General features: G+C 34.8%; 3 protein-coding genes across 10 annotated transcripts; 1 reads left to right on the top strand and 2 right to left on the bottom strand.

The window, feature by feature from the left end:
- Positions 1-67: 67 nt before the first annotated feature.
- LOC114883158 lies at positions 68-7252 on the bottom strand. Of its 4 annotated transcripts, XM_029200671.2 has the most exons (6): positions 6968-7252; positions 5187-6879; positions 4798-5011; positions 3632-3848; positions 2838-3105; positions 68-2739 (listed from the first exon to the last, which is right to left on the bottom strand). In XM_029200671.2, the coding sequence occupies exons 3-6, from the start codon at positions 4819-4821 to the stop codon at positions 1224-1226; spliced, it is 2025 nt and encodes a 674-aa protein (XP_029056504.1). In that variant the 5' UTR covers positions 4822-5011; positions 5187-6879; positions 6968-7252; the 3' UTR covers positions 68-1223. The 4 variants fall into 4 exon arrangements, with proteins under 4 accessions (XP_029056504.1, XP_029056503.1, XP_029056505.1 ...); XM_029200670.2 differs by having other exon boundaries at positions 5187-7252; XM_029200672.2 differs by having other exon boundaries at positions 4798-4972; positions 5187-7252.
- A 270-nt stretch (positions 7253-7522) lies between these two features.
- LOC114883195 (pre-mRNA-splicing factor CWC25 homolog) lies at positions 7523-9500 on the top strand. The gene is made up of 4 exons (XM_029200757.2): positions 7523-7750; positions 7830-8166; positions 8248-8408; positions 8487-9500. The coding sequence occupies exons 1-4, from the start codon at positions 7733-7735 to the stop codon at positions 9345-9347; spliced, it is 1377 nt and encodes a 458-aa protein (XP_029056590.2). The 5' UTR covers positions 7523-7732; the 3' UTR covers positions 9348-9500.
- A 39-nt stretch (positions 9501-9539) lies between these two features.
- LOC114883219 (probable phosphorylase b kinase regulatory subunit beta) lies at positions 9540-15607 on the bottom strand. Of its 5 annotated transcripts, none has more exons than XM_029200798.2 (21): positions 15356-15607; positions 14698-14826; positions 14502-14620; positions 14299-14434; positions 14018-14225; positions 13575-13931; positions 13300-13497; positions 13027-13165; positions 12668-12948; positions 12570-12584; positions 11896-12126; positions 11649-11836; positions 11460-11575; positions 11246-11388; positions 11050-11182; positions 10838-10980; positions 10573-10775; positions 10365-10502; positions 10047-10287; positions 9859-9966; positions 9540-9780 (listed from the first exon to the last, which is right to left on the bottom strand). In XM_029200798.2, the coding sequence occupies exons 2-21, from the start codon at positions 14733-14735 to the stop codon at positions 9604-9606; spliced, it is 3312 nt and encodes a 1103-aa protein (XP_029056631.2). In that variant the 5' UTR covers positions 14736-14826; positions 15356-15607; the 3' UTR covers positions 9540-9603. The 5 variants fall into 5 exon arrangements, with proteins under 5 accessions (XP_029056631.2, XP_029056632.2, XP_029056630.2 ...); XM_029200799.2 differs by lacking the exon at positions 15356-15607 and adding an exon at positions 14925-15096; XM_029200797.2 differs by lacking the exon at positions 15356-15607 and having other exon boundaries at positions 14698-15096.
- Between the last annotated feature and the right edge of the window lie 12 nt (positions 15608-15619).

Genomic DNA, 15619 nt, shown 5'->3' with positions numbered 1-15619 from the left:
TTATCTTTGTATGTACTGTGTTTAGAAAAATTCAAGTATAATTCTGTCAGATACAACGCGCAACGCGTTGTGATATTTTATTGGTTTCTGAATAGTAACTTCTCTGTTGCAAGCTCAGAAATAAATTATAATTTTTCTATTTTTATCATATACCTGTCGATCTTGTTTATATACAGTTAGTTCATGTAAATGTTCCAAGTATTAACCCGTGAAAAAAAAAAAGGCTATTAGAAAATGATCGATAAAATGGTTTGCAAATTCAGTTTCTGAACGTTGAACAAAGATTAAATAAATATATTGATAGTAGAAAAGCAATGGCTAATAATTAAAATAATTCTTTATCCACCATTTAACTGGTATTTGAACTTTGAGATATTTATGATTGTTCACAGTAAGTTTAGTCCATTGTGAAAGAAAAATTTCTTTTGAACTCGAGACATAACATTATCTACAACTAATCTATATGGATTGCTATAGCAAACAGGGAAAATAAATGGTTTTCTTAGAAAGTTTATTTTTTTTTTGTATAAAAAATCTTTTTAAGAGAAATTATATTCTGTTTTCTACATGAGTGGAAAAATAAGTTTCAAGTATAAGTTACAAATTCAACTACAAAAAGTTTGTAAGCTTTTATCTTAGGCTATTTTGTGATTTTTAAATGGAACCGCTATGTTAGTGAAATAAATACAGTGATGATAACACGTGGTGGTAACAACGTATATGCTATCAAACAATGGATTACAATATAGTACCATAGAAAAATGAAACAGCTTTCCACGCTATTACTGTATTATTTAAAAAGGTTCCACTTAAGTTGTTTATCTGTCTTAGCAGTTCAAAAAGACACATACCTCACAGTGGACTAAACATATACATACATGCACGCACGCACGCACGCGATTAAATATACTTAATTACTTCTTAATTCTATCCGGTATATCAGTAGCATCAGACGCTGCATTTGTTAAGCACGAAACCTTTAAAGCAAGAATCTTATCACAGTGTGATTTTCTTTACGCGCTGTCCATCTTAACGCTTAAACGACCGTTCACGAGATTTCTCGTCTTTCAATGCTTTTGAGGCCATCAAGATTTAGATCATTTTTGAGAAAATATGAAAATCAACTTATTAGACCGTATGTAGGCTTTACAGACACGCACGGTAAGTAGTAAAACACGAGGGTAGTTGAGCCCCCCTCGGGCAATTTCGTGTGCGCGGCTCAATTAGAGGCAGTAACAATACAGTCTCATATTAAATTCATCGACGCAAGCGCTCTGTTTCCCGTACGCGTTCAATCTGCTGACCGATCCGACCAATTTGTTACTCTTATCGCTGCTCCTGTAACGTACCGTGCCCTCGAATATCGCGTTACCAGGTTCCGTCTGAAGCGTAATCGTATAATCAACCAGTTCCGACCCATCGCCCGTGTTCCTCCATTCTTTCGCACCTTTAACTTCCTTCAGCTTGAGCACCGCGCATTGCGCGAACTTCTTCAGCATCTCGTTCAGCTTCGAGACTAAGAACGCAGCCTTGTCTTTGAGCCTGTCGTCCTTCAAATCGACGTCTTTGCTGTCGTGGCACATGCACCAATGACTGGCTATGCCCGCCATGGTGCAGCTTCGGTGATCAGGAATCGGCAGGAACCAGCTTATCCCACGTGGCAGACTGTCCCCTTTCGACATCAGGTGAAAACGGCTCTTCAGCCGTGACTCCTCCAGATTCTCCGAGTACAAGAGGTCCAGGAGGGTCTCGTGCAGGTCGAAGGCCGTCGTTAAGCTCCTCGCGTTTCTTCGGAGATTGGCCCAAGCCACCTGGTACCTCTCCTTCCACCAGTCCGGCAGCACGATGAATACAAACGGAAGACTGTCCTCCATCCTGCCCTGATAAGTCTCGCGGAAACTGCCCCATCTCATCCCGTGGTCGCTCATCACTATCAGCGCCGTTTGATCGAGCAATCGTTGGCTGGACAGATAGGTGATCAAGTTGTAGTAGGACTGATCGCCCAACTGCGGGTAGTTAAAGAAGTCGTGGGTCAAGCTTGACTGCCAGACCATAGCGAAGTAAGGATCCCTAGGGAACTGCGAGGCTGCTTTACGAGCGTAGTGCAGCAAATTGTCGAACGTCTTTCTGGTGCCTACGCAGAGATTCGCGTTCAGTCTATGAGTATTGCCGATGTTCTTCTCGGAGGCGATGCAGAAAGGTCGGAGATAGTAGTCCGTCGGCTGGACACGGAAGCCTGGCTTCAGGTAGTTGAACGTAGTGATGCTACAAGCGTCCTCCCCGAAAGCTGTACGATAACCAGCCGCGCTGAAGTTCTTCCAGATGAACGGACAATCGTCGAACGGTTTGTCTTTCGTCTGCCAGCATTGGTCGCGGAGTTCGCCCTCGGTCAGGCCGGTTAACACGGGCACCAAGTTCGGATACGTGTTGTCGGCTACCTTGGTGTAACCCAACATCTCCACCGCGGCAAGTTGCTGCAACGCTTGCACGGTATTCGGCATCATTCGGTGGAAGTTTATCCTCGAGACCGAATCGATGCCGATGATCAGCAAACCGAGCGGTTTTCTCTTCGGATTCGAAGCTCTTGCCTTTTCGCATCTTTCCTCGAGCGCTGAATTACGGGGCAGGAAGACGTGGTAATCCTTGTATATCAGCTCGTTGTTCCGGGAACATTCGACCTTGACGAATTCGGTGTTGATGGTGGTGGAATTATGGAATTTGAAGCAGTCGTTATCGTACCTGGAAAAATGACAAATGTTTCATCGATGAAGAGAACGTTTTCGTTTTTCAAAATTTAAATACGAGCACAACGAATGAAAGCTATCAGTCTTACTGACGTAACAGCATTATCCTCGTCCTTCGTTCGCCAAAATGGACGCCAACAGCAGTCGACCTCCTCGGATTTGTTGTAAAAATGACTTATCGCTGCTGGATTCACGAACAGCGATGTGTCGTTCGACTCGACCAACGGTAAATGATCCCCGTGTTCGCAAACGATCGGATCCTCTTTGCGGATGAAACGTTTGATCGCGACATCGTAAGGATCCATCGCTGGGATTCGGCAGCCTTTGTTGTGGACTAAGAAGCCAGCGTTATTCAACTTTTCTGTCGATCAATAAATTAATTACAATTTTACCTATATAAACTATATTGCCGGTCGGGGGACCGGGAGGGAACATAGCGACGATCATAAATTTTCTTAAACTTCGCAGCAACTTGCTCTGAATTTTACTTGTGTAACTTAGTTTAATTCAAATTTATACGAAATTTATATTAAATTCTTTATCATAAAGAGTATAATCTTATTTACTATTTCTTGTAACTATATTGCTTCACCAGCTGTAATCACAGGAGTAATTTAAGGAATTAATCTATTAAGGATTACAAATTATTTCACAATCGATAGAGAGGATAAGGTGAATTTTAGTAAGTTTAGGTAAATTTTTCATCACCTTCGTAGTTACGGTATACGAATATGAATATTTTCTTTCCATCATTACATGCCATTAACTTGACACCCAGCATTTGCTGCATTTCATGATTTAATATGATGCAAAGTTGCTGCAAAGTTTAAGTACATCTACTTGAAATTGGCGATAGAGAATGAAAGTTTGTAAGATTGTACAAGTACCTTGAAGGGTGTCGTTGAAGAGGGTGCCGTATCGCATAGTTCGAAATTGATCGGTGCTGTAAGTGTTTATAACGATCAACGAGATAAACAAAAAGATTAAAAGACCCAGTAACCATCTTTGTAATCGTAAGCGACTCCTGTGTATCTTGTTGTCGATTTCCAAATTAAAAATGCCTCGCTTATCGTCCAACACCTTTTTGCCGCCACGAGTCGCTACCTATATTCGAAAGTAAATTAAAATAAAACATTAAAATTAGAATTTAAGAAACATAATTAAACTCCTTGTTTTCGTAATTTAACTCATGGTCCAACACTTGCAACGAAGAAACGTTGTTTTGTTAGTTCTTGCCATTTAATCACGGTTCTATTGTTATCCGAAGGATGCAATTTATCAAACTTGTTTTATTTCCGCCCACTGCAATTAAAACTGCTATATTGAAGGTTTCTGTTTCAATGTTATCGAACGTGAACATTCATTTGATAACTTTTATGTATCAGTTATTTTCCTTTCATTTTTTTCCGTGTTTATTAAAAGACCGTCAGAGCAGTGGGATTTAAAGAAGCATCAAAGAAAAATTATGTCTCCAAAGAATTAAGAAAGAATTAAGCATCTTCTACATTACGTTTGAACTTTTATCTCGAAAACTACTTTTTTTTTATCTTAATCGAGAAAGATTGCTCTCTTAGCAAAATAAAATAAAGAAGTAGGTTACTCATTCGGTAAGACAAATAATAACATGAAAATTCAAACGTATTAGGTTCCGTAATAAATTTCCGCGTTTTTCGTATTTTATTTTTTTTCCACAATTTTGTGTTTTCTTAGGCGCACACTCTAGAAACCTGTCTGTTTCAATTTTTCGAATTAATTGATTTTAATCAAGAGAAATATACTTTACCTAACGAAACGCAAAATTGCGGGAAGAAAATAAAGTACAAAAAACACGGGAATTTATTACGCAGCCTAATAAAAACGGGGAAAAAATTGCGAAATTCACAAATGCTTTCGAAACGAGTAAAACGATGACCTAATCTTACAGAAACCAAATCGTGTTCCATTTTGATAAAAATTCGAGAAAAGCGATCGATTTGGCGGTGTAACGAATCAAGTGTGAATTATATTCCGTACAAAGTTTATATTGTCTTGAAAAGATTAATAGCGGACTTACCTCGTCCTGAAAGTAATCGCACATACCAGAGGAACCTTCTTTGCCAACCAGTTTCGAGTGATTGAGAGACACTAAAAATTCGCGAGTATTTCATCGCCCGAGGTACAATCCTTATCAGAATCGAAGATATCGTATCTACAACGTTCATCGATGCTCTCCCACGATCAATTAAAATCTGCATTAATAATGTAAATGTAATTAACAGATTGTCGAACTGAAACACAAAAGATTGTTCGCTTATCGTGGGTATAGACAAAAGATTTTCCACTCATCAATTTCGAGTCACCAATTTATGACCTGGATTACACCGATGATGAATCTTACATTGGTAACCAGGTAGATGTGACCCGAAACTTTTTTTTTTTTAACCGATCAGTTTGTCAACCTACCATCAGCCACGATGAGAATTGAGAGTAGCTCAGACAGATGCTGTTCACCTGACCCGATCAGCCTGGACCTGGAAGACTGGCGGGGGTACTTGTCGATACTAATCAACAGGCCGTTGTTTTTCGTTCTAGCTGGCTGGAAGGTGGATCGTTGATCCTAATTCGTCCGATTGTTGTTAAGATGCCGAAGAAAATATCGCACCACTTCGTGGTTGTAGCTGGAACTTACGGATGGCCCTCAATTTAACACACTTGAACGCAATGAACGGCCCTGATTCGACGTTGATTGCCGTCAGGAAGGTTTCAATTCGGTGCACTTTAATGCAACCAATCTATCGTTTCGATGCATTTTAATGTAACGAGAGGTCAGGCATTCTGGCTAACGATCCATCTGAGAAACAGGTCAAATTTGACGCACCTCCGTCAGCGACCTGTTACGTGACCACTGCCCCTTAGACCTCGCCACCCCCGCTACACCAGCTGCGCTCCTGATGCCTTTCTACCAGGGGTCTTCCAAGACGGTTCCATAAATGAATTATCAAACGATACAGCATCCTCGCACCATCACCAACAGTCAAACTGATTCACTGTCCCATAGCGGGTCGAGCGGACAGGGTCAAGCCCGTAGTCGGCATCAAGGATACACGACGTTGCGTTCAAAGCACCGGCCAGCTTCCGGAATACGTCTGGTCGACTTCCTTTGGCGCGACAGATAACGTACAGAGCAACGTTCGAGAGAAACAAGTGCAGAACGATGGGACACCGTTCAGTCGTTTCTTCCTCATGTTTTCCACGTGGCCACCGCGGGGATCGGTCAGTTCCCCGATCCCCGGAAGACGTTCCAGCCAGTGACGAGGCCTTGCCGTGGCCCGGGATTCGAACGAAATGCAGGTGTCGTCGACACCGAGGTAACAGAGAGGAGGAGAGACCAGAGGATCTGGTCGATAGTCGGGCGTGCGCACCCTCCCGTGCACCTCCGAGGTACGACCCAGGGAGTTAAGTGCAATCAAGTGCAATCAGTCTCTTCCTCTTGCTTTGGTCCACCGATCGAACTGCTGAGTCTCCTTTTGTTATGTTTAAACTTCTTCTAAGACATAGTAGGAGATGGATTAGAAAGATTTTGGTACAGAGAATGTTCTTCGTCCTTACTGGTAGAAATCGGGCCAGGTAACGAAGCAGGGAACAAAATTTCCCTAAGAATGCTCGAATGTTTAAATTCGTGATTTAATTAATTTTTATAGTCTCTGCGAAGGCAACAGACAGTATCATAAAGCAAATATTCGTAAGAGAATGTAGATTTTGAAGGCAAAAAGGATCACTATAAATCATGAAATGTTTTGTGCAATAAGTAAATATGCGTACGTAAGATGACACAGTTACGGCGGAGTCGTTAAAGATATTCGAAACATTCCGTTCCCTTCTTATTTTTTTCAAAATGAATTGACTCATTTTCGGCTGAATTTACTGAAAGAGTCTTTGTTTTATAGTCATGATATTTTGATTAGGTGTAATACCTTCGGCTCAGTGGCTGTAGTATCTTGTCGATCTTAAGGAAACATTATTCCACTCGACATTAGTATCATTTATGATTGTATTAAAGTTGAAGATACGAGCATTATATACATCTTTATCATGCTATTAGTTTCATCCGATGTCCCGTGATTAATTTTATATCAATAAGTAGATCTAGAAATCTCTAATTAAACGAAAAAGTACAATAAACATCACAATGAGTCAGATTTAGTTTTATAACTGTTTTCAAAGAGTAGGAGTAATATGCTTACCGCGAGGCAAAAGATATAATTATCCACTTTGTGCTGAGGCGCGTCAGTCTGTTTTTTGGACGTTAATTACAAATTAATTACAAAATTAAATTGCCGATGCAGTGCTCCTGAATTCGACCCTACTGCCATCTATACAAAAACAGCGTAAACTACTCAACGAGTTACCAATTGATGTCTAGCGCCATCTATCGGGAAACCGCGCAAACTAGTCGACAAGTAGTTTCCGCCGTGCTCTGATAGATGGCGCCAGTGGTCCCCTCTTTAAAAAACTCGGTCGGTAAGCTGTCTAGTAGTTTCCGCCCTTATTGTATAGATGGCGCTGTTTGCGCGGGAAAATTTGATTTAATACTTATGTTATTATATTTTCTAATTATGTAATTTTATAATATTTAATAATAAAAAATTATATTATTTAACAATTATTATTATAAATGTTTTACTGGTTAATTAACGAACCGATTCACTTTAGCGATTATTTATTTGAGAAAATTTTATTCTTTCTCGAATACCAAATGCCTGCTGTCTCGAGATATCATGCCCAGTGGCGGCGACATCTTCTCCTTAGAGGGGCGCCGAGCGTGTTCTAGTATACGTAAATTGTTTTTTCAATTTTGAATACGTCTTTTCGTAGGTGCGAAAAAATGATTTTCCTTAGTGCATTCGTTTATTCCGAAGTATGATCACCTAATTATTGGTTTTGTAAATATAAATAAGTTTGAAGCGCTCATATGTGCTTAGTTTAAGAATATTGATTCTTCAGTAAAAATGGGAGGAGGAGATTTGGTAGGTTAAGTTATAATTTTAAATTGACCAAAAAATAAATAGAAACATACATTATGAAATTATCTATTTGTTAAGATAGAATTTGAAAAAATCATGGCATCCATCTACAATGAAAAATATAGAGAAGGTATGGAAAGCAGAACAACAACAGCATCAAGAAAAAAGGAAGATAGCAGAATTAAAAAAAGAATTAGAAATCGAGAAAGACAGAGAAGACATAAAAAAGTATGCAATGGAGCAGGGTGTGATAGAAAAAAAAGATGACAAAAAATTAGACTGGATGTATAAAGGACCAAATCAATTAGTCAATAGAGAGGAGTATTTACTTGGACGTCCAATTGATAAATCTTTTGAACAACTAGCTCAAGTAGAAAAAGGTGTTGAAGTAAATCAGGCTAAAAACCATGTTGAACACGGTACTTATACATACACATTGTTGATCCATGATAATTCATAACCAATGTACATATATCTTTCATTTGTATTTATTATTTCAGAATGTATTCCACCATCTTTGCGTTTTTTTTCTGGGAATGAACAAGTTGACTTAGCCAGAAAAATGCAAGAAGATCCTTTGTATGCTATCAAGAAAAAAGAAATGGAAACTAGAAGTCAATTATTGAAAAATCCTGTTAAGTTAAAACAACTAAGGCAATTGGTGTGTAAATAACAATATCAACTAATGATAAATATTTACTAGTTATATGTTACTAATTAATTACTAATTGCTGTTTAGCTGGAACAACAATCAAAGAAAAGCAAAAGTGAAAAGAAACAGAAAAAGAAGAAAAAACATAAGCCCAGTGCAGATACTGATGATGAGACTGAGTTGGATATGTTAATAGCTGCTAAGTATAAACAGCTGAAAGAAAAGATTAGCGATAAGGATTTAATAAAATCTATGAAAAAGGTTAAACATAGACGAAAGACGAAATCAAAGAACAAACATAATCTTAGCGATGAATTAGAAAGTAGTAATGAAGAAGATTCAAGCAATGAGGATAAAAAACATAAACGAAAAAAGAGCAGCAGTATAGATAATGCTGAAACTAGCAAACACAGTAAAGAAAGATATGAAAAACGTGTTAGAAGTCGTAGTTCAAGTCGAGAAAGTAATGGAAGTACGGTTCATAAAAGAAACAAAGAGTATAGAAGAGATACAAATAAAACTGAAAACAAACATTTTCGTTCAAAAAGTCCACGAAGTAGAGAATATAGTAGCAAGTACAACAACAGAAGCAGTATTGAGAATAAATATGTATCAAATAAATCACATCCAAATGAAGAAAACCAAAACAAAGACAGATGGAATTCTAAAAAGAAACAAACTCTTACCGAAGAAGAAAAAGAGAGACGTAGGCAAGAAATGATAGCAAATGCAACGTGGAGAGATAAGGAACGGGAGCGAAATGTTAAAAAATATCGTGAGGAAGAAAAGAAAGAAGTCGATAGCAGTAAAGTATACAATCAGGACTTTGTTAGAAAACAGTTAGCAGTTGCTGCAGAAGTGGGTACTGTTGCATCTAGAATTAAATCTAACATAAATAATATTCAACGGTCTGGGAGAGCAATGGACACAAATTTTGCTAAAAGATAATTTTAAATAACATTACATTTGTACAGTTCATTTAGATTTTTGTAGAAAATAACACGGGAGTAGAGATGTTGGATATTAAGAAATATATTTTTAACATAATCAAATGTACTTATTATCTTTTGTAATTTCAATATTTTATTTATACAAAAAGATTTATTGGAGGAAATTATGTATATTTAAAAAATATAATGATACTTTTGTATAAATATAATTTTATTTACAGACAAACCACTATTTTAATAAACAACAATGTATATTACGCAATTTTACAAGTTTCTCTATTTTCAATTGCATCATTAATGTCATTTATAGTTGCAAAACATCCTCCAGTGAGTACATTATTAACAATAGCCCTAGCAAGATATCCAGCAGTTATTGAGTAAGGAGCAGAGAAAAATATCGATTGATCTGTTGTTTTTTCTAAGTTATGATCCTAAAACAAAATTTTTTCCAATAATTAATATAAGTATTGAGATGTAGATAAAGTATTAAGATAAGTAGATATAAATACCTTGCAATACATGAGAAAAGCGTCTTCAACGAGTTTGTTAAGATCCAACTGTTTCTGAAAACTTAATTCTGGATTTCTAAGCAAAATTGTTGACACTATGGTAAGTAACTACAAAAAGAAAGATATTAGTACCAGTTGAAAACATTACAAAATGTTGAAATTTATCAATAAAATAGACAGATAAATACTTCTACAATAATTTGACGATATTCTGGTAATTGTATATGATGAAGCAAAGACTCCACAAATAAAGCAAACGCAAGTTCCGAACGGGTCATGTTAGAAAGAGTAGGCTGTTGCGGCAATTCTTGTTCATTAACGCAAATACCACCTGGACAACGCAACAGAACTTCCCAAACATGATTATAAAAATGTGCAGGCACCCTACATAGGCAACCTTCAATTTTTCTACGCCCCAATATTGTAAGCCTATTACAAAATAATAATATACATTATTAATTTATATAAAATTTATGAATTAACTGGTATCATATAAATCAACATACTTTTCATCATTTGCCCAATTTTTAACCGTCAATACTTTTATAAGAAATCGGCGAATTTCAAAAGGACTGTAATTTTCAATCGGTTTAGGGTTTTTAACGAACATTTGTAAGTAAAGCTTTATTGCTTCTAAAACCCACCTACGAATGTAAATGATAATTTCAAATACTGTTTTTTAAAACATTAATGTTTATAAAATTAATTATATACCCAATACGAATTTTTAATATTCCTTTAAACATTTCTGGATTTGTTCCAATCAGTCTACCACAATATAATAAAACTTCTTGCTGAAGTACTGCATGTACTACATTGTGTGGTTGAATTGTAGAATACATAACTGATTGAATTTCTGCAGGTGTCATTGGTTTATCAAACACTGTTTCTTCTTGCCCAATAACTCCAACTGTAATCTATATTGACGGTGAATAAGTATTTTAATATTTCTTAAATTTTAATTTAATAATAAAACTACCTGTTTTCCTTTAACTAGAACGGCGGTTATAAACGGGCTGATACTATCAACAGTATGATTTAATAAGCTGCTGCAGTAACGAACAACCATCCAATATCTGAGGCAACCTGCTTGTTGATATAAAGTCCGCAGATAATCCCCAACTAAAATAACGTTTTAAACATTGAATATCATAATACATTTATACCATTTTTAAGTTCATAAACTAATACCTGTCATTCCATTAACTTCATAATTCACACCCTCTCGTTTCAACAAAATGCCGTAAAGTTGACATAAAGTATAAAGGCTTTTATTATTGCGGATTTCATTTAATATATTATACAGTGGTTCATTCATGTAATACTAAAATACAAAACGATTAAGATAAATGAAATAACAAATCAATATTAACATATGGATACTTACAGCACAATCTTTGATATTTTCACTGTACGTTAAAGCTTTAGGTACATCTGTAAGACTTTGATATCCAATATAATCATGCTCCAATTGTTTGAACTGAGTAAGCTCAAGATCTGTTTCTATAGTATTTACAAAATCCAAGTGTTCTATGTAATGGAAAAATTAAGTGTGATTATTTAGTAAACGATAACGAATGAAATTAAGAATTACTAATTACCAATACACGAAGATGAAATGAGATTTTGCAATCTACCAATTCGAACTTTTGTTTTATCGCAATACCCTTTTTTTAACATAGCAAAAAGATCCAGCATTTCTTTAAATTGCGGATCCCTAGAATAAAAAGGGCTCTTAATAACTTATAGATGAAGTATTATATGTATTTATTTCATTTATTAATATATACCTCATGTGTTCCTCCCGAATTAAAAGACATACAGTAGGTCGACCCGAAAGTCGCCAGTATTTACCCACAAATTGGAGCTCAGTTTTTATATCATCAATTAATAAAGCCATGTCTCTATATAAATAAAATTCTGATACTTCAAATATCAAAGGATAACAGAGCACTGTCATACCACAAACTCTATAAACCTACAAATAATAATTTTAGTTTCTTTTTCTACAATTTTAATTTCCTACGTTAATCATACCTTACTTGTACCCAGAGATCCAATTGGTCTAGATGGTCGACCTTGTAAATTCAATTTACCATTCACTCCTAATTTTTCATAAACTTTGACTAATTGTGCGGATGACAATATCTGGACAGGTTCTACTTCATGAGGTGTTTGTGTCTGTATGCCATACGTTGCCATCATAGCTTGCAATCTCATAGACTCAGCAATAAGAACGATTTGTACTACAAGATCGGTATGAGTACCCTAACATAGAGAAATTTAATAATAGATAAATCATGCATTACTAATAACATTGAGAATATTTCTAAAACTATCAACATAATCAATTTCCTTCTTCCTTAATGCATAAAATCATAGATCTTAAGAAAGATATACATGTAGATAACAGAATTATAGAAAGTAATAAAATAATAAATTGTAGCAGTCATAATAAAATAGTGAATTAAATCATGCCTCAACTCAAGCTTCATGCATTATTGCATTATTAAGTAGCTTAAATAATTGGTTTTAACATTACAATAGAATCAATAGATTATACTACTTAAGCATGTCTGCCATGTGTTTAGCACAATAGCTACAGATATACATACATATACAATTAAGAAATTACCTAACTCTCAAATGCTAAAATAAAATCAATGCAAAGTATACCAATACTACATGTACATATGTTATTATTTACTTACAATACTGGGTTTAGCCTGTATGGGACAAACATGTAAAAAAATATTTATACAACTAATTAATTTAGTAGAAATAATAAACAAATTGTGCTTTTGCTTACTTGAAAAGCTGAATACCTTCCAGCTTTCCGTGGTCTATTGTACGAAGGAAGATAACGTCGAATTGGATCTAATTCATTAATGTGTAACAAGCCAGCTGTCAATAACTGTGCAATTATGAACATGGCTTGATTCCATAAATACATGGGACCAGGATCTGCATCTGTAGAACTTTTTCGACCTCTTCCTTCAGCGCTTGGTATTCGATAGGTACTGCCAGGATCATTTCTTTCTGCTTCCAAACTATCCTCAGGTACATAGTAATACATAGGTATCACAGGATCTGATTATAAAAAGAATAGCGTTTTATATTATTAAAATTAAATCTAATTAGATCTATATTAGGCCTGTATTAATATACCTCCATTTACATCTTTATACATTTTTTCCTTCAGCAGATTTTGATATTCTTCTACTTGTTCCGGGAGAGTTTTAAAAACACCATCAATTACCATGAAAATGTAAAATAATGGCCATTCGCATTCTATACTATCGAATTCCTGTAACAGAAGAACACCATTTTTCAGTATTATGTTATTAATACAGCAAAAAATTAACATTATTATATAAATTGGAATTTATTTAAATGCATTCTCACAAATAGTATATACTAACAATCAAATACATCAGAGACCTTAATTTCACCAGATTTGTAATAACGACGATCTTTGTTCTCTAAGACTGTTTTATATCCATCTCTTCCAAATCTTTTAAATCCATAATTGCCTTTTAATCTCCGAACTATATTCGCCTTCGTTTCATTGTATAATACTTCCTCGTGTGTTGCAAAAGCAGGAAAAGATATTGTTGGTAACAAAGCTATGTCTACACTCTGAATGTGAATAATGTATTGTAATTTTAACAGAAGTATATATATATTTTCTAAATATGTAAAAGAATATTCTATACCTTGGAACTGGATTCTCTTGGAAGCATTGTTTCAAAAATGCTGCGATTTCGATTATGTGCATCGATATCAACGTATATTACCGACCAAGAAGCTCCTTTTTCTCCAAATAAATTACATCCATTAATAGCTTCGAGAGCACTTTTGGCTATACCAATTGAACTTGCATGAATTTCAGGAGTACCGTCATTGTAACGACTACCGCGTTCCCACATGCCATAATCGGGTGTACGATATGCTCTTTCTACATAATATACAAGATTTTGTATAAACGCTACTTCATCTTGGGTATATATAATTTGTAATCCCGAAGAAATCATTTGGACTAAAAATATCAAATACAGAGAAACGATATCGATCTATAAAATGTAAAAATTAATAGTTATTTAGAATATATAAAGCAATTTAAATTGTTCCAAGTTATTTTACTGTGCATTATAGTTACCTGTAAATGATTGTAATCAGCATCTTTAAAAATCTCATCACCAGTATTTAAATGAAATTTGCAATGCAAAGCAAATCGATTACACTGATTGCGTTTAAATAACTCTATTCTAGCAGACTGTTTCACCCAACATTCTAAAATTCCACGCATACACTTTACAGCCGATTGTCCAAGTTCATATGATTTTCCACGATCATCGTCTATACGCCTAACACAATAATGTTATACCAATTAACGTATCGTTACAACAATTAATAAAATAAAATCATTTATTCAATTACCTATACGCTTGATATAAACTCCATACAGCAGCGGCGCAATAAATACTTTCTCGAACGCTTCCAGCTACTTTGTCGCTTGAAATTTGAGGAAAAAGACCTGTTATGCAACTTTGGTAGCGTAACAATTGTCTCTTAACTAAAAATTGTTTATTTAATAGGTACTCTGTATAATTGTAATATATTATTAATATCAATGTTCATACCAATTCCATAATAAATATCAAGTTGTCTAACTGTATCTTCGTAATTTGATATTTTAAGGAACATATCAATATCCAAATCAATAACACTGCCTTGACGTACATTTCTGACCTGGGAGATTCTGTAAAATGAGTTATAGTTGCAGATAATTTAACAGTATTTTAAAACACTTTTCATCAAGTATACAAAATTATAAACCTTGGTGTTTGCGAAGGCGTTATTGTAACAGATGCCATCTTATTCAAAGCAGGTCCAGCTTTCTTTTCAATTGGTGTTATTATTTGCCAATGCACATGGTTATATAGTAACAGTTATTTTTATTTTATCCTTTAAAATCAATAAAAAGTATTGTTACATTAATGTACAGTAAATGATTATTACATTAGGCTCTTTAATGGAACATAAAATAAACAAATCCAAAGTACTGATGACTGAAGTATCAGGGGAACTTTCTGCATTTAATATGCGTCAACCTTGACTGTGCTCTTTTGAACAGTTATTTTACTTATACTATAAGTAAATCATCTATATAATTAGCACATATATCTTTGATTTATAAATAGAAATCAGGAAACTGCTACTAACAATGATCTTCTCAACCAAATTTAGAGTTAGCTAAACAGAGTAGAAAATTTACAGTTTTGCAATTATATTTTACAATATCTTATAGCATTTAAAAAATTGTACAATTGCAATTAATGAAAACAGGATCAATATTATAAGTTTCACAAAAATATAATTCTTAATTCTTTTATATATAAATGCATAAATACATTTATAATAACAAAAGGGTGAACTTTTTTTTCTATGAATATGAAAAGAATAATAATTTTATACAGACATAAATAGTACATACAGTTTGATACAAGTATTTTTTAAACTGTCTGTTTGTTTACACATCTCGTTGCAAAATAAAATGAGAACGTATCTAAATTTAAATCTTGTACTATGTTCTATATAGTTTACACAGTTTAAGAAAAAACCGCAGCTTTTAATTGTATCTATTATTATGAATAATTGACCAATGAACTGTTCTATTCTGACAGGAATATTTTAGCAAGTGAAAATCAACCTTAAAAAAGTGATCTGTTTTCTGAAACATTCTTAGAATGTGTTACGG

Source organism: Osmia bicornis, chromosome 1 (genome assembly GCF_907164935.1).
Source record: "Osmia bicornis bicornis chromosome 1, iOsmBic2.1, whole genome shotgun sequence".
NCBI classification, from domain to species: domain Eukaryota; kingdom Metazoa; phylum Arthropoda; class Insecta; order Hymenoptera; family Megachilidae; genus Osmia; species Osmia bicornis.
The sequence above is the reverse complement of the archived record's forward strand: the minus strand, read 5'-3'. Positions and strand labels throughout refer to the sequence as shown.